Source organism: Schistocerca gregaria, chromosome 3 (genome assembly GCF_023897955.1).
Source record: "Schistocerca gregaria isolate iqSchGreg1 chromosome 3, iqSchGreg1.2, whole genome shotgun sequence".
Classification (NCBI taxonomy): domain Eukaryota; kingdom Metazoa; phylum Arthropoda; class Insecta; order Orthoptera; family Acrididae; genus Schistocerca; species Schistocerca gregaria.
In genome coordinates, this window is record NC_064922.1 from 842,646,759 (window position 1) to 842,670,214 (window position 23,456).

General features: G+C 41.4%; 1 protein-coding gene across 4 annotated transcripts in view; it reads left to right on the forward strand.

The window, feature by feature from the left end:
* The window catches only part of LOC126354729 (tyrosine-protein phosphatase 10D), a 341,160-nt gene that overhangs the window by 216,984 nt on the left and 100,720 nt on the right, over positions 1–23,456 (forward strand). For all 4 annotated transcript variants that reach the window (XM_050004587.1, XM_050004588.1, XM_050004589.1 and 1 more), the window contains exon 8: positions 18,040–18,230. In XM_050004587.1, coding sequence (XP_049860544.1) covers positions 18,040–18,230 — 191 coding nt within the window. The remainder of the gene's footprint in view (positions 1–18,039; positions 18,231–23,456) is intronic.

Sequence of the window (23,456 nt, forward strand, 5' to 3'; positions counted from 1 at the left end):
GTAATAAGGGTGATGTGTTGAGACTATTGAATTAACAAGGAATAATTTCTGCTGCATAGTTAGTAATGAAATTTAGGAGAAGACTTAGTTGACTTCTAAATGAAGCATAACTTGTTTCCTATATGGATTCATCCAAAAAATAATTATTTGACTGTGTCAAGAGAAAATATATGAGGGCACTCTGAAAAGTAATGTCTTTGGGATTTTATGTGAAAATTCTTGAAGCTTGTTAAAGAAGACATATCTTATTGACATTCTACTTCTTAATTCTTCAGGTCTTCATATTTGCAGCCCTCTGCCCCTAGAGGGCTCCAAATTGTAGCATAAGAAACAGCACACTGTAGTAAAGTTTCAAATTTGAAAAGTTCGTCCACACATGGAGCCTCTCTTCTTCAGCATGACAGTGCTACACCAGTCACGAGCACTGCAACATCTGTGACAATCCAGTGCCCTGGGTTCACTGTCATCAACTGTCATCCGTGCAGTCTCAACTTGGCCACATCCAATTTTCATGATGTTTCTAAAACTTACATGACACCTTCAAAGACTTCATTTTCATTTTGTTTAAGTGATGCAATCAGAGGTGAGGCTTTTATTCCATCAACAAAGTCAAACATTCTACAGTGACAGTCTCAAAAAACTGGTCTCTCTTTGCCAGGATGATCTGGTTGAGAAATAAATATGTAGACATGTAGAATAAAAATATAGAATGTTAATCACATTTGTTTTCTAACGACTTGACAACTACAAGTGTGTAAAGTGTATATGCAAACTTCCCACTTCTCTTATACGAGTCAACTTACTTGGTGTACACAGCTGATCTTCTTCTCTGAATAGCCGGCTTCAGGAATCTCTATAAACTACTTCTCCGAAGAATGATGCTAGTTACAGGAACCTTAAAGACTCCCTCTCTCTACTTGCGAAATAATTAGGTACTCGAAGAACACTTTTCAACAACTATTGGTATGTTTGAGCTTCATAAAGAACAAAATTCACACTTCGCACATAAACATTAGACTTCTTGTGAGTCACTCATATCGTCTCACATTAGAAACAGATTTAAGTGCATTAACAAAGAGTTGGCTTAACAACCATAACTCTATTACAAACAAATCGTAAAATATGTCTTGCCTTGAGCAAGACTTGGGCTTGGTAACCAGCTACAATGGGGCGGCCGGGATGTTTGGGTTTGTGAATTTTAGGTAATAGGTAGGAGTGCAAGGTGTTGGTGGGGTCAGGAGTTTGATGGAGTCAGGTGAAAGGTTTTGTAGGGGGCCTAAGTTTCTGAGGATTCCTTGAAGCTCCGCCTGGACATCAGGAATGGGATTACCTTGGCAAACTTTGTATGTAGACTTGTCTGAAAGCTGACGCAGTCCCTCAGCCACATACTCCCGACGATCAAGTACCACGGTCGTGGAACCCTTACAGAACGTATCTCCGCCTACGTAGATCAACACCTGCAACCCATTACATGCAGTCTCCCATCCTTCATCAAAGACACCAACCACTTTCTCGAATGCCTGGAATCCTTACCCAGTCTGTTACCTCCGGAAACCATCCTTGTAACCATTGATGCCACTTCCCTATACACAAATATCCCCCACGTCCAGGGCCTCGCTGCAATGGAGCACTTCCTTTCACGCCGATCACCTGCCACCCTACCTAAAACCTCTTTCCTCGTCACCTTAGCCAGCTTCATCCTGACCCACAACTTCTTCACTTTTGATGGCCAGAAATACCAACAATTAAAGGGAACAGCCATGGGTACCAGAATGGCCCCCTCGTATGCCAACCTATTTATGGGTCGCTTAGAGGAAGCCTTCTTGGTTACCCAAGCCTGCCAACCCAAAGTTTGGTACAGATTTATTGACGACATCTTCATGATCTGGACTCACAGTGAAGAACAACTCCTGAATTTCCTCTCCAACCTCAACTCCTTTGGTTCCATCAGATTCACCTGGTCCTACTCCAAATCCCATGCCACTTTCCTTGACGTTGACCTCCATCTGTCCAATGGCCAGCTTCACACATCCGTCCACATCAAACCCACCAACAAACAATGGTACCTCCATTATGACAACTGTCGCCCTTTCCATATCAAACGGTCCCTTCACTACAGCCGAGGCCTTCGTGGCAAACGAATCTGCTCCAGTCCTGAATCCCTGAACCATTACACCAACAACCTGAAAACAGCTTTCGCATCCCGCAACTACCCTCCTGATCTGGTACAGAAGCAAATAACCAGAGCCACTTCCTCATCCCCTCAAACCCAGAACCTCTCACAGAAGAACCCTAAAAGTGCCCCACTTGTGACAGGATACTTCCCGGGACTGGATCAGACTCTGAATGTGGCTCTCCAGCAGGGATACTACTTCCTAAAATCCTGCCCCGAAATGAGATCCATCCTTCATGAAATCCTCCCCACTCCACCAAGAGTGTCTTTTCGCCGTCCACCTAACCTTCGTAACCTCTTGGTTCATCCCTATGAAATCCCCAAACCACCTTCCCTACCCTCTGGCTCCTACCCCTGTAACCGCCCCCGGTGTAAAAGCTGTCCCATGCACCCTCCCACCACCACTTACTCCAGTCCTGTAACCCAGAAGGTGTATACGATCAAAGACAGAGTAAGTCTTGGAATCTTTGTTTTTTAAATATTTCATCTACTATTCTTTGTACACACATCTGCTTACAGCCTTTCTACTGTTTTCTTACTCTACTTTGTTTAGACATGAGCATTTGTGTGAGGTTTTACTCAACTTTTCTAATATTTAGGAATTACGAGGACTCCCTTTCTCCAATTGAAAACTACAGGTGTTCATGACATTTTCTTTTCCCATCTATTGTACTACCTTTCCTTAGTATATGCTGTTTTTACTATTCTTCATAGTTTGGAAGAACTCTGGGCAAAATGAAAGTGTTATCTAGACACTCATAAACTTCCATGAAACATATTAATTCTTGTTGTGCGTAGAATTCAAACTTTACAGAATAATCCTTACAAAATTTAGTGAATTTTGTCATGATATTGTCCTTTTCCCCTAGGATCAGTACCTATTCCTTGCCTGTGGGTTGACCTTATGAGAGCACTTCCCCTTACCATTCTGGTAGGTACACCCCTTTATAAAACTTTCCTATTTTTTAGGCCACAGGTCGTCCTATTTTCACCTAGGTACGCCTGTCATTTATAAACTCCTGGAAATGGAAAAAAGAACACATTGACACCGGTGTGTCAGACCCACCATACTTGCTCCGGACACTGCGAGAGGGTTGTACAAGCAATGATCACACACACGACACAGCGGACACACCAGGAACCGCGGTGTTGGCCGTCGAATGGCGCTAGCTGCGCAGAATTTGTGCACCGCCGCCGTCAGTGTCAGCCAGTTTGCCGTGGCATACGGAGCTCCATCGCAGTCTTTAACACTGGTAGCATGCCGCGACAGCGTGGACGTGAACCGTATGTGCAGTTGACGGACTTTGAGCGAGGGCGTATAGTGGGCATGCGGGAGGCCGGGTGGACGTACCGCCGAATTGCTCAACACGTGGGGCGTGAGGTCTCCACAGTACATCGATGTTGTTGCCAGTGGTCGGCGGAAGGTGCACGTGCCCGTCAACCTGGGACCGGACCACAGCGACGCACGGATGCACGCCAAGACCGTAGGATCCTACGCAGTGCCGTAGGGGACCGCACCGCCTCTTCCCAGCAAATTAGGCGACACTGTTGCTCCTGGGGTATCGGTGAGGGCCATTCGCAACCGTCTCCATGAAGCTGGGCTACGGTCCCGCACACCGTTAGGCCGTCTTCTGCTCACGCCCCAACATCGTGCAGCCCGCCTCCAGTGGTGTCGCGACAGGCGTGAATGGAGGGACGAATGGAGACGTGTCGTCTTCAGCAATGAGAGTCGCTTCTGCCTTGGTGCCAATGATGGTCGTATGTGTGTTTGGAGCCGTGCAGGTGAGCGCCACAATCAGGACTGCATACGACCGAGGCAAACAGGGCCAACACCCGGCATCATGGTGTGGGGAGCGATCTCCTACACTGGCCGTACACCTCTGGTGATCGTCGAGGGGACACTGAATTGTGAACGGTACATCCAAACCGTCATCGAACCCATCGTTCTACCATTCCTAGACCGGCAAGGGAACATGCTGTTCCAACAGGACAATGCACGTCCGCATGTATCTCGTGCCACCCAACGTGCTCTAGAAGGTGTAAGTCAACTACCCTGGCCAGCAAGATCTCCGGATCTGTCACCAATTGAGCATGTTTGGGACTGGATGAAGCATCATCTCACGCAGTCTGCACGTCCAGCACGAACGCTGGTCCAACTGAGGTGCCAGGTGGAAATGGCATGGCAAGCCGTTCCACAGGACTACATCCAGCATCTCTACGATCGTCTCCATGGGAGAATAGCAGCCTGCATTGCTGCGAAAAGTGGATATACACTGTACTAGTGCCGACATTGTGCATGCTCTGTTGCCTGTGTCTATGTGCCTGTGGTTCTGTCAGTGTGATCATGTGATGTATCTGACCCCAGGAATGTGTCAATAAAGTTTCCCCTTCCTGGGACAATGAATTCACGGTGTTCTAATTTCTATTTCCAGGAGTGTATTTAGTAAATGCCAGGTACGCCCCCCTTATCCTTTCTGAGTAGGCCTCACGGTTCATTACCGTAGTATACATTTCTATGTGTACTATAATTAAGTATTTTCTGGTAAAGCTACAAATCTACTCTACACTTCTTAATGTATAATTTAATCCCCAAAGTCCTCCTCTACTTCTCAACTTCTATAATCTTAGTAGATTCTGTGTCTACCTATAATTCAAGTCCTACTATCCTACTATTCATCAATTTTCAGAGTATTAATTATATCGACTTTTCTTAAATGATAGTCACAATCACTTCAACTATTGTTTGCATTCTTTTTCTTTGCTCATGCCTCTATCTTATGTATACTCGGTGTAGGTGGCAGGGGTAAAATACAGGGAGCAAAAGGCTATTTACAATTTGTACAGAAACCAGAAGGCAGTTATAAGAGTCAAGGGGCATAAAAGGGAAGCAGTGGTTGGGAAGGGTCTGAGACGGGGTTGTAGCCTATCCTCGAAGTTATTCAATCTGTATATGGAGCAAGCAGTAAAAGAAACAAAAGTAAAATTTGGAGTAGGAATTAAAATCCATGGAGAAGAAATGAAAACTTTGAGGTTTGCCGATGACATTGTAATTCCGTCAGAGACAGCAAAGGACCTGGAAGAGCAGTTGAACGGAATGGGCAGTGTCTTGAAAGGAGGATAGAAGATGAACATCAACAAAAGCAAAATGAGGATAATGGAATGTAGTCAAATTAAGTTGGGTAATGCTGAGGGTATTAGATTAGGAAATGAGACACTTAAAGTAGTAAGGGAGTTTTTATATTTGGGGAGCAAAATAACTAATGTTGGTTAAAGTAGAGAGTATATAAAATGTAGACTGGCAATGACAAGGCAAGCATCTCTGAACAAGAGAAATTTGTTAACATCGAGTATAGATTTAAGTGTCAGGAAGTCGTTTCTGAAAGTATTTGTATGGAGTGTAGCCATGTATGGAAGTGAAATGTGGTTGAAAAATAGTTTAGACAAGAAGAGAATAGAAGCTTTTGAAATGTGGTGCTACAGAAGAATGCTGAAGATTAGATGGGTAGACCACATAACTAATGAGGAGGTATTCAATAGAATTGGAGAGAGAAATTTGTGGCACAAATTGACTAGAAGAAGGGATCTGTTGGTAAGGCATATTCTGAGGCACCAAGGGATCACTGGTTTGGTATTGGAGGACAGCGTGGAGGTTAAAAATCATAGAGGGAGACCAAGAGATGAATACACTAAACAGATTCAGAAGGATGTATGTTGCAGTAGGTACTGAGAGATAAAGCAGCTTGCACAGGATAGAGTAGCATGGAGAGCTGCATCAAACCAGTCTCTGGACTGAAGACCACGACAACAACAACAGCTCGGTGTAGAATCATCCTAGTTTTTATGTACTTAAGTATATGTATGATAGTTTATAAATGCGATGTAGAATCATCATAGTCTTTATAAGGTATATAGTCTCACATCCCAACAGGTTTCTAGTCTGTAATTTCAATGTTCGCGTATAGGGTTATTCTTGTGTGTATGGGGATGTGTGTTTGTGTAGTCTGATTCTTCGGGCCTCTTATCTAAAGATGAGATCTAGGTTATTAGAAACCCCAGAAACCAAGGAGGACTTCAGCGATAGAAGTTAGTGAATATGGAAAGAGGAGAAAAATAGATAGGTCCTCAAATGAGAAGAAGATAAAAAAGAGAGAAGAAGAAGAAGAAAAAAAAAAACAGATGTGGTTGCTAAGATCGAAGAAGAGAAAGAAGATAGCTCCAAAAACAGGAAATCCTTCCCACCCCCTTTCCCAATGATCCCTACCTCTCAAGTACTTGAGTGAGACGCCGGAGGAGGTTTGGTGTTAAATCATCTCCTACAGAATGGACATTCCCACCTTTACCCTTGAGATCCCTGAAGGAAATCTTAGCAACCTATGGAAACAGCAAGTGGTGAAGAATCAGGCACACTTGTTTGCGAGGTTTGTCTGAAAGGTGTGGTGTGTGTTTTGTGTTGGCCATGGTGTAATTGCTCTTGTAAACCATGCTTTTATCTACAACACCCACCCCTTTCAAACTTAATACAAACCCTCCCCTTTATATCACATATTCTTTATAAAATAGAAAATCTATATACTATGGTATATTATTTGTTCAACTGGTCAGACGATGATTCGCAAGGAGTGTTTTTTATTTGACTGTCATATTCGATTTAAGGTTTTAGGAATAGATGACAGAATAGTTTAAGATTTTAAAGGAATTCGGTGCAGGAAAATTATTTTGGAAGAAACACCGAAAACAAATCGGGATCTGACAGTCATCACTCCGCCCGTTAACTCAAAATGTTAACGTCCCTGGGGGATATGTACAATTTTACATCTTTTACATGTACGTCTCTCTTTCTTCACGGCAGAGCTTTGAAGATGTTGTTTTACTAGAACTAGGTCATCAACCTTATACTGAGGTTCAACAGGTTTTTCATTATATTTACTTACTCTTTGTTGTGCTTTTTCAATTAAATTCTTAGAAACTATTTCCTGATTCAGTTCGTAATCGACAGTAGGTTGTCCAGACCAGTTAAAACATTTAATCAGAGGTTCTCCTACGAAGGTGTCAACCCGGTCTATAAAGGTGGTAATTCATTTAGAATAAGTTCAAAGTCTTTAATTTTCGTAGCCCACAAGGTATGTCTTTCATGACATTAGGTAGGGCATAGTTTTCAAGTTTCCTTCATTACTCTTTCACACAGGTTTGATGATGGGTTATAATTGGATATTAACATTTGACCAATACCTTCCCATGCTAGGAATTCTTTAAATTTGTTACTTACAAACTGTGGTCATTGTCTGTAAGAAACCATTTTGGTTTACCTGTTTCTAGGAAGTATTGTTGTAGACAGTGTAGAACTGTCTGTGTATTTGCTTTTTTTAAATAGGATATAGTTTAACATATAGAGTGCACCAGCACTCTATGATGACCAAAATGTATGATACCCGATCTTTTCCTTGTGAAATTGGTCCAAAAAAATCTGCTGCTGTGGGATCGTGTTACGACTTAGGAATAATAGGGTACATTTTGTACTTCACATGAGTATTATTCTCTTTCACCTTCTGACAGATTTCACAAGTTATAATCAAAGGTGTTATCTTATACCCTAACTTATTAAAATAATAAAACTTATTCATGTGGGTTATACACTTTATTATTCGGAAGTATCCATATCCTATATGAACATACCACACAAGTGCGTCTTCCATTACCTTCGCCAACATTGCGATATTACGCTATCTCTCCAAAACAAATTATGACCTATAATTTTCCATTTTCCTACTTTATTAGGAGGTAATGAATTCTGGATACACATAGAAAACATCTCTGTGAAGTAAGGATCATGATGGGTATTTTCAGTTATTCTTTGCGCCATTTCCTTTACTCGGATGTTCAGTTATTCTGCTGATATAAAATTAATGGCAAAAATAACACCGGGTCCTTTCATGCATTTCAATCCTTCCGTTCCTATGGGTAACCGCGACAAAGCATCAGGTACAATATTCTCGGAACCTTTTACGTACTGTATCTTAATATCATATTCTTGCAGGAAAAGCATCCATTGCATTAATCTACTATGCAATAAACGACTACTCATTAGAAAGGATAAAGCTTGATGGTCTGTATAAATGTGGGTTCTGATCCACATACTAGTTTTTGAAATTTTTGAACACTCCACATAATCGCTATTAGTTCTTTTTCGGTAGCCATGTAATTTAATTCATGCTTATTTAGACTGTGGCTAGCTAAAAATATCGGTCGGTGTTCTGCATTATTCAGATCCCACTCTCCTTGGAAAAGTTCTACAGCAGTACCGTAATCAGATGATCTGTCGAAATTTCTACATCTACATGACTACTCTGCAATTCACATTTAAGTGCTTGGCAGAGGGTTCATCGAACCACAATCATACTATCTCTCTACTATTCCACTCCCGAACAGCGAGCGGGAAAAACGAACACCTAAACCTTTCTGTTCGAGCTCTGATTTCTCTTATTTTATTTTGATGATCATTCCTACCTATGTAGGTTGGGCTCAACAAAATATTTTCGCATTCGGAAGAGAAAGTTGGTGACTGAAATTTCGTAAAAAGCTCTCGCCGCGACGAAAAACGTCTATGCTGTAATGACTTCCATCCCAACTCGTGTATCATATCTGCCACGCTCTCTCCTCTATAACGCGATAATACAAAACGAGCTGCCCTTCTTTGCACCCTCTCGATGTCCTCCGTCAATCCCACCTGGTAAGGATCCCACACCGCGCAGCAATATTCTAACAGAGGACGAACGAGTGTAGTGTAAGCTGTCTCTTTAGTGGACTTGTTGCATCTTCTAAGTGTCCTGCCAATGAAACGCAACCTTTGGCTCGCCTTCCCGACAATATTATCTATGTGGTCCTTCCAACTGAAGTTGTTCGTAATTTTAACACCCAGGTACTTAGTTGAATTGACAGCCTTGAGGATTGTACTATTTATCGAGTAATCGAATTCCAACGGATTTCTTTTGGAACTCATGTGGATCATCTCACACTTTTCGTTATTTAGCGTCAACTGCCACCTGACATACCATACAGCAATCTTTTCTAAATCGCTTTGCAGCTGATACTGGTCTTCGGATGACCTTACTAGACGGTAAATTACAGCATCATCTGCAAACAACCTAAGAGAACTGCTCAGATTGTCACCCAGGTCATTTATATAGATCAGGAACAGTAGAGGTCCCAGGACGCTTCCCTGGGGAACACCTGATATCACTTCAGTTTTACTCGATGATTTGCCGTCTATTACTACGAACTGCGACCTTCCTGACAGGAAATCACGAATCCAGTCGCACAACTGAGACGATACCCCATAGCTCCGCAGCTTGATTAGAAGTCGCTTGTGAGGAACGGTGTCAAAAGCTTTCCGGAAATCTAGAAATACGGAATCAACTTGAGATCCCCTGTCGATAGCGGCCATTACTTCGTGCGAATAAAGAGCTAGCTGCGTTGCACAAGAGCGATGTTTTCTGAAGCCATGCTGATTACGTGTTAATAGATCGTTCTCTTCGAGGTGATTCATAATGTTTGAATACAGTATATGCTCCAAAACCCTACTGCAAACCGACGTCAATGATATAGGTCTGTAGTTCGATGGATTACTCCTACTACCCTTCTTGAACACTGGTGCGACCTGCGCAATTTTCCAATCTGTAGGTACAGATCTGTCGGTGAGCGAGCGGTTGTATATGAGTGCTAAGTAGGGAGCTATAGTATCAGCGTAATCTGAAAGGAACCTAATCGGTATACAATCTGGACCTGAAGACTTGCCCGTATCAAGCGATTTGAGTTGCTTCGCAACCCCTAAGGTATCTACTTCTAAGAAACTCATGCTAGCAGATGTTCGTGTTTCAAATTCTGGAATATTCCATTCGTCTTCCCTGGTGAAGGAATTTCGGAAAACTGCGTTCAGTAACTCCGCTTTAGCGGCACAGTCGTTGATAACAGTACCATCGGCACTGCGCAGCGAAGGTATTGACTGCGTCTTGCCGCTTGTGTACTTTACATACGACCAGAATTTCTTCGGATTTTCTACCAAATTTCGAGACAATGTTTCGTTGTGGAACCTATTAAAGGCATCTCGCATCGAAGTACGTGCCAAATTTCGCGCGTCTGTAAATTTTAGCCCATCTTCAGGATTTCGCGTTCTTCTGAACTTCGCATGCTTTTTCCGTTGCCTCTGCAACAGCGTTCGGACCTTTTTTGTGTACCACGGGGGATCCGTTCCATCTCTTACCAATTTATGAGGTATGAATATCTCAATTGCTGTTGCTACTATATCTTTGAATTTGAGCCACATCTCGTCTACATTCGCATAGTCAGTTCGGAAGGAATGGAAATTGTCTTTTAGGAAGGCTTCTAGTGGCACTTTATCCGCTTTTTTAAATAAAATTATTTTGCGTTTGTTTCTGATGGATTTGGAAGAAATGGTATTGAGCCTAGCTACAATGACCTTGTGATCACTAATCCCTGTATCAGTCATGATGCTCTCTATCAGCTCTGGATTGTTTGTGGCCAAGAGGTCAAGTGTGTTTTCGCAACCATTTACAATTCGCGTGGGTTCGTGGACTAACTGCTCTAAATAATTTTCGGAGAATGCATTTAGGACAATCTCGGAAGACGTTTTCTGCCTACCACCGGTTTTGAACAAGTATTTTTGCCAACATACCGAGGGTAGGTTGAAGTCCCCACCAACTATAACCGTATGAGTGGGGTATTTATTTGTTACGAGACTCAAACTTTCTCTGAACTGTTCCGCAACTGTATCATCGGAGTCTGGGGGTCGGTAGAAGGAGCCAATTATTAACTTAATTCGGCTGTTAAGTATAACCTCCACCCACACCAATTCGCACGGAGTATCTACTTCGACTTCACTACAAGATAAACCACTACTGACAGACACCAACACTCCACCACCAATTCTGCCTAATCTATCTTTCCTGAACACCGTCTGAGACTTCGTAAAAATTTCTGCAGAACTTATTTCAGGCTTTAGCCAGCTTTCTGTACCTATAACGATATCAGCTTCTGTGCTTTCTATTAGCGCTTGAAGCTCAGGGACTTTTCCAGCGCAACTACAACAGTTTACAACTATAATTCCGACTGTTCCTTGATCCAAGCACGTCCTGTAATTGCCAAGCACCCTTTGACATTGCAGCCCATCCCGCACTTTCCCGAGGCCTTCTAACCTAAAAAACCGCCCAGTCCATGCCACACAGCCTCCGCTACCCGTGTAGCCGCCAGCTGAGTGTAGTGAACTCCTGACCTATTCAGCGGAACCCGAAACCCCACCACCCTATGGCGCAAGTCAAGGAATCTGCAGCCAATATGGTCGCAAAACCGTCTGAGCCTCTGATTCAGACCCTCCACCCGGCTCTGCACCAAAGGTCCGCAGTCGGTTCTGTCAACGATGCTGCAGATGGTGAGCTCTGCCTTCATCTCGTAAGCAAGACCGGCAGCCTTTACCAAATCAGATAGCCGCTTTAATCCAGAGAGAATTTCCTCAGATCCAAAGCGACACACGTCATTAGTGCCGACATGTGCCACCACCTGCAGCTGGCTGCACCCTGTGCTCTTCATGGCATCCGGAAGGACCCTTTCCACATCAGGAATGACTCCTCCCGGAATGCACACGGAGTGCACACTGGATTTCTTCCCCTCCTTAGCCGCCATATCCCTAAGGGGCCCCATTACGCGCCTAACATTGGAGCTCCCAACTACCAGTAAGCCCACCCTCTGCGATTGCCCGGACCTTGAAGGCTGAGAATGATCCTCTGAAACAGGGCAGGCGGCTGCATCTGGCTCAGCCAGAGACAGTGCCTGAAACCGGTTTGTCAGACGCACCGGGGAGGCTTTCTGATCAGCCTCCGGGGACGCCTTTCGCTGCCTGCCACGCCTTGGAACGACCTCCCAATCAACCACAGGCGAGGGCTCAGCCTCACTGCGGGCAGTAACCGGGGCAACCACAGCGGCAGACCGATCTGGGGACAGACGGGATGAGGTTGACATCCCCGTGATACCCGAGTCCGGCTCCCCACAGTGGTGCCCATTGGCAACAGCCTCAAGCTGCGCGACCGAAGTCAGCGCCGATTGCAGCTGTGAGCAAAGGGATGCCAAGTCAGCCCTCATCCGAACACAGCAATCGCAGTCCCTGTCCATTCTAATTGATGTTTAACAACAGTTACTGAAACACGAGTCCGTGCCTAGATAACGCAAGCGGAACACACAAAGAATGTACAAAGAATGTACAAATGCCTAACGACTGCGCTACAATCTGCTGAATTTACGATTACAGTAACTAAAACTCGAAATTGCACCTCCTATACGAAACTCACACGCAATTTAAATAAGAATCTACGAAGTAAACACTAAAGCGCGATGCTACAACTGTCAAATACTATAATAAGCCCAAAATATATGAATTAAACAATGCAAGTACCCAAAAACACGCAAAGAAATTAATTAAACTATCTAACAAATAAGTAAGCTAGGGTTATACGACTTGCTGCAGCGGCTGCTTATCCAACGGCGGCAGGGAGCACACTGACTGGCCAACCGACACTGGCCGTTCACAACAAAAACAGAAGACAGACGACTACGCGAATTTGCACTATTCAGGTACTAAGGCGCGATGCTACAACCCTCAAATACTATAATACGCCCGGAATATATGAATTAAACAATGCAAGTACCCAAAAACACGCAAAGAAATTAAACTATCTAACAAATAAGTAAGCTAGGGTTATACGACTTGCTGCAGCGGCTGCTTATCCAACGGCGGCAGGGAGCACACTGACTGGCCAACCGACACTTGCACAATTTTAAGTGGTTCACCCATAACTGGATGATGTAAAATGGGTAATTCAACAAGTGCACTTTTGACGTTTTCAAACGCATCATTGGCACCTTGATCCCAAGTCCATGGCACTCCCTTCCTTAATAAATGTAAAATTCTCAGGTCATTTAGTTCTTGCCCTCGTATGTACCGATGATAGTATCCAGCCATCCCTATAAATCCTTCTAACTGTCTGACATTTCTGGGCTGTGGACATTCTTTGATAGCTTAGATGCATTCAGGGTCCAGTTTAATTCCTTGTACTGCTATAATATGACCTAAGAACATAAGTTCTTGGCATGCAAAGTACGATTTAGACAGTTTCACCGTAATGCTCCAAGTTTTGCACAAAGTTAAACAATGTTCTTCCGAAGAAGCTGATAGTATCAGGATATTGTCTACATATATTATCAAATCCTTCAATAATTCTCTCCCTAGTGTCTCATCTAATGCACGTATGAATACGGATACAGAGATAAAAAGTCCGAATGGCAATACATTGAAATGATATGATTTACCATCAAACAAAAATGCTGTATACTTTTAGGATTCTGGGTGTAATTTTATTTGCCTATATTCTGCAGTCAGGTCCACAGTGCTAAAGAATCTTGCCTTTTCAAATTTGGATAACAATTCGTCAGTATTAATTGATCGGTCTCTCTCCGTCTCTATATGCCAATTCAGTGTACGAGCATCTAATACTAATCATACTCTGCCTGTAACTTTCTTTGCCATGACCAATGGATTATTAATAATGCTAGAACTTCGTTCTCTAATATTATCATCAATCACATTATTGATTTCATCCCTAACTGCTTCCTACAAACTTACCAGTATTGGATACGGTTTACAGAAGAATGGGGTGTCATCTTTGATTTTAAATTTACAAATATAAATGCTGATATTACCTGGACGATCAGAAAATACTACTTCATACTCCATTAAAATTTTATATAACTCTCACTTTTGTTGGTCTGTTGATATTTGGGACTCGTCAACTTTGTCTCGTATGTCAGTTCTATGTATTACTTACCCTCTACTAATATTTTGTACTGTTAATAGTGTTTGCTGAAATAATATATCTCCAATTTGACAGTTCACTCGAGTTTCATATCTCACGATTTTACTCTTCATTCCCGTTATCCCGACTACGTAAACTCCTGTTTCTGGCAATAGCGGTAAGTGCTGTTTAGTCTGTAATGAATTGAAGAATGCATTGGAGATGAGTGATACCTCACTCCCTGAATATTTAAATATGTTGACCTCTGCAGTTTCCACTGTCCCTGCTATTATAGGTTAGGGCTTATTGGTATCTAAATTTGGTTCTTAAAGTAGTAACCGTTCCTTTGTGGGCATTTTGTGGGTAAAGTTAACGAACTTATATGGAACGAGGCCTCCTAATGTTATCTCCATGACCTGGGCACTGGACCTGGGCCCAGATTGCATTGCGTTTTCCTCATTGTTACTAATTACAGGCTGGTTACCGAAACGAGATGTCACACTTCCATTTTGTGTCGTGTTGTTACTCGGTACAGATTCCTGAGAAGTTACTGGACATAAATTTGAAGGCGAATGCTGCTTCTTATAATTGTCGTTATCATTTTGTCTGTTGCATTGGTGTACACTTGCTAGGTTTGCCTTATGTTTTTTGACATTATTGCCACTATTCCTTTTGTAGTTTGGATTTTCACTTTGGTGCAAGTTTGTGTTGCTGTCCTTATTTAAAGCATCAAGTGTGTTTACAAAGGACAACAACTCTTCTACCATCTTCTACCCACTGCATAAGATATCTTTCTTCGCATATGTGGTTAATCGTCTAGTAAAAATCCGCACTAATCCTTCTTCCTCCATTGGCTTATGTAAGTACTTTGCACCTGTTAGATGCCAATCAAAATACTTCCTCATTGTACCCCAAGTATTATTGTAATATTTTGGGTCCCATAAATCTGATACTAACTTCTCCTGGGCACTTGCAGACCAATACTTCTCTTTAAATTTCTCTTGAAAATCTTCCCAAGAGGAAAAGTTCTCAATATTTACTATTCCCCATTCAGAGGCTTCTCCTAGAATGTAACCCACTGCAAATTCAGTCTTTTTAGAATCTTCCAAATTTTTCTGTAAAGCTTGGTTAAACCTCTTCAAAAAATGTGTCGGATGTACCTCTCCATTGGGATTTAATTTAGGGAATTGTCTTGATAACGCTGAATGAGCTCCCCTGTGCAAATCGGTAACTACTTCACTGGTTAGCACCACATTAGGTGAAGTTACTCGTTTTTCTACTTGTTCCTGGATAAGTTTGAATTCTCTCCAGAGTTCGTCTATGCCCTTCCTGGTATCAGTAAGTTCGGAAGAAGCCATGGGTGACATGTTCCTGGATGTTATTCCCTTGGTAACTTTTCTTTCTATAATTTCTTCAACTTGTTTATCCAAAGAGCCTACATTTACGATATCAGAGTTTGTTATTTTCTCTTTAAAGGTTCTTTATTCATTATCCACACATAACTAATGAGGAGGTATTGAATAGAATTTGGGAGAAGAGGAGTTTGTGGCACAACTTGACAAGAAGAAGGGACTGGTTGGTAGGACATGTTCTGAGGCATCAAGGGATCACAAATTTAGCATTGAAGGGCAGCGTGGAGGGTAAATATTGTAGAGGGAGACCAAGAGATGAATACACTAAGCAGATTCAGAAGGATGTAGGTTGCAGTAAGTACTGGGAGATGAAGCAGCTTGCACAGGATAGAGTAGCATGGAGAGCTGCTTCAAACCAGTTGCAGGACTGAAGACCACAACAACAACAACAACAACAACAACAACAACAGCAACATACTACGCTAACAAAGTTCATTCAGTGGTTTGTATCCCTGCTTGCTAAGGTACTAAAGTTTTATTTTGTGCTCACCTGGCATAGACGTCTCACAGCATAGGTGAGCGGATGTGACGGCAGGTCAGCACCGGTGAACAGCAGCTGGTGCCGGCAACGTTGGATGTAGGCTGGTTTCCACGTCTGCGTCCCTGCAATGCGTGTGAGAGCTGTATACTCCCCACACCAGATCTTTATAGTTGTACCGTTCTAGGCGTATCTCTTCTTAGTCAAATATTTCAAAATCTTCTCTCTGGTTTTTAACGTTGTGACTTTCTTATGTCTTCTCCTTTTTTACGTTCACGCATTTTCTCCATTGGATACTTTGGGCTTAATTCAGTTTCTTGGAATGATTCTTTTTTGTCTGATTATGCTCAGTTGCTACGGCAACACGATATCTTCTTATCTTGTTTTTGTCTCAAAATTCCTGTTTTCTTCTGTCCTTTCACACTGTCGCCACGTTCTAATGCTTTGGACAACTTACAGTGGCGAAGTTTGTGTGTAAACTCCCACTTCTTTAATGATACGACTTACTTGAGATTGTCAGCTGACTTTCTTTGCTGGTTAGCTTGCTTCTGCAGCCTCCTTTTCTCTTCTTCTCCGAAGTATATTTGCGAGGAACAGGTATTTTAAGACTCTTTCTACTTATAAAAAAATAAGCAGACATACGCAGTTTCTTTTGCTTCACTTAAAGATGTTTATTCAAACATAAAAACTTTTACAGATCTCATTCTCCACATAAACAAAATTTGTCAAGCAAGTCTCCTCACGTGTTCAGTGGTTAGAAACAAAGTTCATATACACATAAGAGAAAGTTGGCTTAAAAACCAAGTCAATACTCATCCTGAATCTGAATACATGTCTTATTTTCTCCAAGTCCAAGACAAGCGTCCATTTAACAATATTTCAGTTGTTGTTCTTTTTTTTCACTACAATAGTCAAAGTTATAAAACAGCATGGAAAAACACAGAAGTTCCTTGAGTCTGCCGTGATCTTTCATTAAACTTCCATGGCGTGACCGGCAAACACTTGTCGGTGCCGTTCGACCGCCGTGTCTACAGGCTTGTTATTACACACTTCGGACCTGCACACACAGACGTGCAACATACAGTAGATAGGCTCTCTCACTCTTATATTGAAAATATCGTGTGTTCGAGATGCTCGAAGGCTGAGTGCTTCTAGAATTTATACGGAAATTCTCAAAATACTTCGGACCTACACACACAGATGTGCAACATACAGTAGATAGGCTCTCTCACTCTTATATTGAAAATATCGTGTGTTCGAGATGGTCGAAGGCTGAGTGCTTCTAGAATTTACACGGAAATTCTCAGAACACTACAGTTTTACTTAAAATGCTGTAAGAGTTTTTGCATAAAAATTTAAGAGGCAGTACTTTTCAGCTTACTCTTATCTGTTCTGCATGAACACTGTTAGTGGGAGGCTACAGCTGTGTTGTAATTTAATAGAAATATATGTAAATAGGCAAGAATGAGTGTGAAACACAGATTACCTTATATCACTCAAAATACTGTGTAAATAGCAGATTTATGCAAACAGGTGGTTTCTATCTTCCTAGACTTTAGGAACGCTTTTAATGCTGTACTACATTGGTAGCTATTAACGAAGATGCAATCATATATAGTATCTTCACAAATATGGGAGTCATTTGAAGAATTTTTGACTAATAGAACCCAGCACGTTATACTGGCCAGTGAACTTCACCTAAGAGTTGTCATGCACAGTTTACCTGGTATTTTGGCAGATATTTGCTACTTTGACTTTGCAATGTGTAGATGGAGCTAGCCTTGAAATGAATCGTGCTCATTATTATTTCATGTGAAGCAGAATTTTACAAGCCTGTTTGATGGAGCAGTCTGAAATTAGTCTAGTGTGATATTTGTTTTACTGATACTTATTAAAAGGAAAAGGATAGCACGAAGAATAACCAGCTCCCCAGCCTGCAGTGCATGACGGTAGCCAACTGAGCAGACCAGGGCAGCATGCGAGGTGCTGCTGGAGTGCTGTGTATTCTTCGTGTTTTACCATCCCTGTGTGTGTGTGTGTGAGGGGGGGGGGGTTGTGTAACACTATTTCTAGTTGTTGTTGTACATGTGTGCTGATTTCTTTCTCTCTTTTTCCACACAGTGAATTTGATAAATACCAGGTGTTAATAGCAGCAGGACTTCGAAGACCCACACCTGTATCTGTAAATAGAGGGGAGCCAACTGTTTGGGAGTTCAAGGAAAATCTGGAGCCAGGTCACACATACCAGGTGGTAATAAAAACTGTTTCTGGAAAGGTCACCAGCTGGCCAGTTACAGGAAATGTCACGTTAAGTGAGTAGTCATCTTTTTCTCTTACACTGAAATAATAGTGCCTCTTAATTCAGGTTATTTCATACTACATATTAATTTGAAGATTTGTGTTACTCTGAGCATTGATACTACATGATACTCCTGTGACAGTATTACGACTTTCTTATGCCAGAAAGTACAATCAGTTGTATTTAACACTAGCTGAAAAAGACCTGCTTCACTTGGTCATTATTTTCACATGTTTTCTGAGAACATTCCAAGTCACATGAGAACATCGCAAATATGAATTTAAAAAAAAATTTTGAAGAAGTAAAATTCAGAATTACTCTTGAATGCTCAGAAATTCTCTAAAGTAATTTTAAATCAACATGAGTATTCAGTAATATGCTAATTTAAAATAAAGTGCTCTGTCACTCATTTGTTCATTTCTTTGTAGAACATGGAGAACATTTTAAAAATTCGCAAATGTTGAAACACATTGTAAGAATGGCGTGTTTCCGTGAGATGTCATAATGTGCTTTTCTACATTGAGTAATTACTATCACAACTTGTATAGTAACTGTTCACAATTACATTGGTAATTTCATTGACTTTATGTGCATTGAATCAATGTTTGTGTTCTCCAACTGGTCTTTTGTCAACTCGAATCACAGCTTTATGTTCATTGGATACCTTTTGGTTCAGTGCTTTACTGAATATGGGACCCAATTTATTGTACTTGTGTAAAATCTCTCTGTAGTTCTTCAATGATTTCCCCCTCTTAGTCCACTTATATTTGCACAACATTGCTGGACTTCTGTTTGTTCAACATCAATTAAATACACTTGGAAAATTTATAAGATTTGTTTGACAGTGCTAACAAAGATCTCACTCTATCATAGATTTTTTCTTGAATCAGAACCTGGGATTGAATTGATGTTCTTCACTGCTCATGGATGTAGCACCAAATGATGTCATTTGAATGCAAGCATTGTACAATTTCAAGTTTTGCAGAAAATATTTCTGTTCCAGAATTTCTTCTGTCATATAATGAAATAATTCCAATGCAGGCACTTCCAGGGATGCTAATTGAATTTTTTCACTCGTGTGACACATTTCTGATGTTTCTCTACTGAATTTCTTATGACAGCTGAACTGGCGGTGTTGAACACTAATGTATTGTTTACATGGTTTCAGTCATTGTCTTTCTCAATTTTCAGTCATTGTAATTCTACTTCATTTTGTAACCTTGTTTCTTTAGCAGTGTGTTTCACTTCTCTTATTTCATCTTGTTGTTCATTTGTTTTCTCTCACTTTATAAGTTTTCTTTCTTTTGAAGCTGAACATGCTTCTTCCTTGTCATCTGTTTAATTTCTTTTCAATTCGCTGATGGCAAGATCCCTAAAATTTCACTGAATACACTGTTCACCACCATAAGCAATTCACTTTCATTTAAATTTATTTCACTTTCTATAACTTCGACTTTCCCTTGATCTGCTAGTATATAACTTTCCGAGCTGGAAAGTATCCCCACCACATAGAGTAATGGGACAATTCAGAAAATTCTCAAACATTCTAGAGGAACATTCTGTAGAGTCTCGGACGCTTTCACGCTCCCATAAGAAGTCAACTGGTGCAATGCCCACTTTTGACACTTCAAACTCAACCCCTACTGTTCCAAACCAAAACCTCCTTCCTGACGGGGAATGAAGGGCTAGCACACCATATAACCCCACAGGATTGTGGCATGCACTGATTATTTCTGTCTTGCAGGCTTTTTCACTTTAATTACATGTAAATGTAGAATGTTGATAAATTAAATATAATCAGAAAAAGATTGTAATTATGAGGTCAAATTTCTGAAAAAGTGTGATGAAGAGAAATCACATTACATAAGGGCTCCATGGTAAAAGACAGACGTGAAATTAAGATACAAATTGCAGTCTTAGACATGGATAGACCAATGATCTTGTGAAACTGGTAGCATTGTTCTTACAGAAACCTCTGTTATTTCACATATTTAAGTGCCTCAGACTGTGGTGCATACAGTGTGACGTAGCAGTTAGCGTCACTGGCTGAAGGTTACGAGTTTAAAATGCAGCTGAAAAGTGAGACAAAAGAAGTGTGACTGGATTCCAGATGTAGTCCAATGACAGTTGTGGATGACCACCACCCTCTCCTACACCAGGTAGGAAGAGAGGAGGGATACAGTACTTTATGGCAACCAGAAGTGTCGGACTGAGTAAGCAAGAGGTAGAAGCCATCAGTGTTGACCTGATGCTTCAGGAGTTATACAGAATTTAGAAAAAGAAGTGTGTCAACCGTTAGTACCAATTTCTGTCTTCAGTCGAATGTGCCAGGAAGAATGAACTCAGCCTACTCTATGTAATGCCTCGGCTGTCAAATGTGAATGCAGTATCCAACCAACACCGGCACAACCAACTTCTCTGCCAAGTACAACACCCTACAGAAGAAAAGACAGTTGGAGGACAGAGGGCAACACACACTGGTTTGTTTCCATTATGGATACCGGGGAGGGGGGAAGACCATTTCTATATCCTGTACAAGGTTGCTCCCTAACACACTGTACCCGTTCCCCATCGCTCTGCAAATGTACCAACTGCTCACTTATCTGCCAATTTCAGGAGAACTAAGCGAGGCGACCATCTGTGTGTGGAACTGAGGTCACATGAATCATAGTCATGAAGATACCAGAAAATCTCGTTTATGTCACCACTGATGGCAGACTTGTCCAGGCACTAATTGATTCAAGGGATTTTCTTTCTGTAAATTCAAATGCTTTTCATTGTTAACTAAAAAGGCTATGTTCCCTGATAGGAAAGTTATTGTGCTGAAAGTCACTGGTGCAATATATGTCCGGCAAGAATAAGTATCAGTGACAGGGTGAGCCTTTCAAATTTGTCATTTTAGCAGAATGTACTCATAATATTATTCTGGTATGGGATTTGGTGGAGGCTTCACAAGCAGTCATAGACTATGAAAGATCAGATCTCCAGATTGAGGAAGCCTTTCCAACAAGCACACACAAAAAAATTTCTTTGGGGAGTTGTTGTTGAAGACATTGTTGCCCTTCCATTATCATATAGACGAGCTCCATTCATCATTTGAGATATTCAGATAAACTGTGTAGCTTTGGCCGGTTTCAAAAAGCTACTCACACTCTCAAAATAAATATACATGCCAATGATTATCATAATTATTTTAGGTGGTGAAAGACCACTAACTATCATGAATCTGTCTCAAAAGGCATAAGCATAGTGACAGCCAAAACAGTCGAGGAAGGACAGCTTAGTGCCACCGTCCCAGGCATGTGCTCCATTACCACATCAGACATCTACGAAACTAACAATAGGATCTGGCCCAACTGATCAACAGATAGTCTGAGAGGAAGTGGAGAAGAAGATGCTTCAAGATGGCATCACTGAATCTTATGAAGGAGGATGGTACATCATGTTTCTGTGTCGGTTACAGATGACTGAATAAAATCATGAAAAAAGCTGTCCACCCATTGCTGGGCATTGATGACACCCTATAATACTCAAATGGAGCTAGTATTTTTCAACTATAGGCACACAGAAAGGCTACTGGCAGTTTGAGATTGATGATGCTGTTCCAGGAAAATACTGCTTTCATGAGTCTTGATGGCCTGTATAAGTTTAAAGTTATGCTGTCTTGACTGTATAATGCTGCAGCCACTTTCAAACGTATGGTGGACAACTTACTCCAATACTTTAAACGGATGGCATGTCTTTTCTAACTAGATGGTTTTTGCCATATTTTTAAGACATTTGAAGAACATCGAAGTTGCGCGACAACCGTGCTGAACTGTATTCAGACTACAGCCCTCTGCTGGAATCAGAAAAAGTGCCTCTTCACTGTCCAAGAAATAAGAATCTTGGGGTATCTTGTGAATGGTGATTGATTTGTGACAGTCAAAAGAGAAAAAGAGCAGTCACAGACTTTCAGACTCCTTGGCACAGTTACGATGTGAGAAATTTTCTCGGTGTGTGGTCGTACTACTGGTGATTCATAAAAGACTTCTGTACTCATGCACATACCTTTTAAGGATTTTTGCAGGGAGATGCCAATTTTTTCTAGAACAAATAGCAGGGAAGATATTTCCTTGTCTTATGGAGGTGTTTCTAATTAGTTCTTTGATAGCTGTTCACACTTCTCTCTGGCTTAAGAATGTTGACGAGATACAATGTATCTTTTGGAGAATTTTCTGTGACTGACACAACACTGAAAAGCTAAACAACCATATTCTACTTACTATACTATGTCTCTAAACAATGGTGAAATGTAACATATTTTCATATATTTTAATAGCAGTTTTCTGTTGTATTTTATAACCTTTGAAAATGACCGAATGTCAAAATGCGTAAGGCAAGTTTGGAAATAATAGAAAGTGTGGTCAGGACATCTGTAAGTCTGCTTCATCTCATAGCGGTTTAGTGTAAATCGCAGCATCAACCACAGAATAACAACTGCCTACCACTCACAGACTATTAGCTTCACAAAAGACTTCAGTGAGACATTGACTGATGTGCTATCTGTGTATGTTGATTTCAAACAGTGTGATTGGGATACAGTACTGCCCTTTGTGTCACTTGTATACAGAAGAGTCAAGCAAGAGACTGTGGTCTTCACACAGTTCTCCCTGCTCCATGGTCTTGAGGCCGAAAGAACAGTGGATACACTACTCCCATTTCATCCAGACTGTACTCAAGGTAAGTGAAACACTTCATCACAAGGACCGAAGAAGCAAAACAGCTGGCCGACTTATGGGCCATGGACACTGAGCCGAAAGACTGAGAGCACTGTAACATCAAGCTCTGGTCAATAAGGTACAGCCCTAGAGACTATATGGATCTTAAACCTGTTTGGAAAGTGGGTCTATGAGAAAAGTTGCTAAAATACTAATTTGGGCCAAATCATATTCTTTGTCACTTTATTTTTAATGTCACATACAAAGTTGAAGATTATGACCCCCAATTAAGAAGGTAAAAGTGCAGGGGCACCACTTGTGTCATCTATATAAAGTGCTACTACGGTCTTGAGATGCAGATTGATGATGGGAAATTCTTGTTCAAAGAAACTGAAGACGTCCTCACTGACCATGAAGGGTCTACTCTCATTGCTCATCATAATGAAGAGTATGTGACAACATGACAAGAATGCAAGGATCCACCAGAGCTGTCATTCATAGGACCATTAACAAGATCTCAATAAAGGATGGTGTAGTTG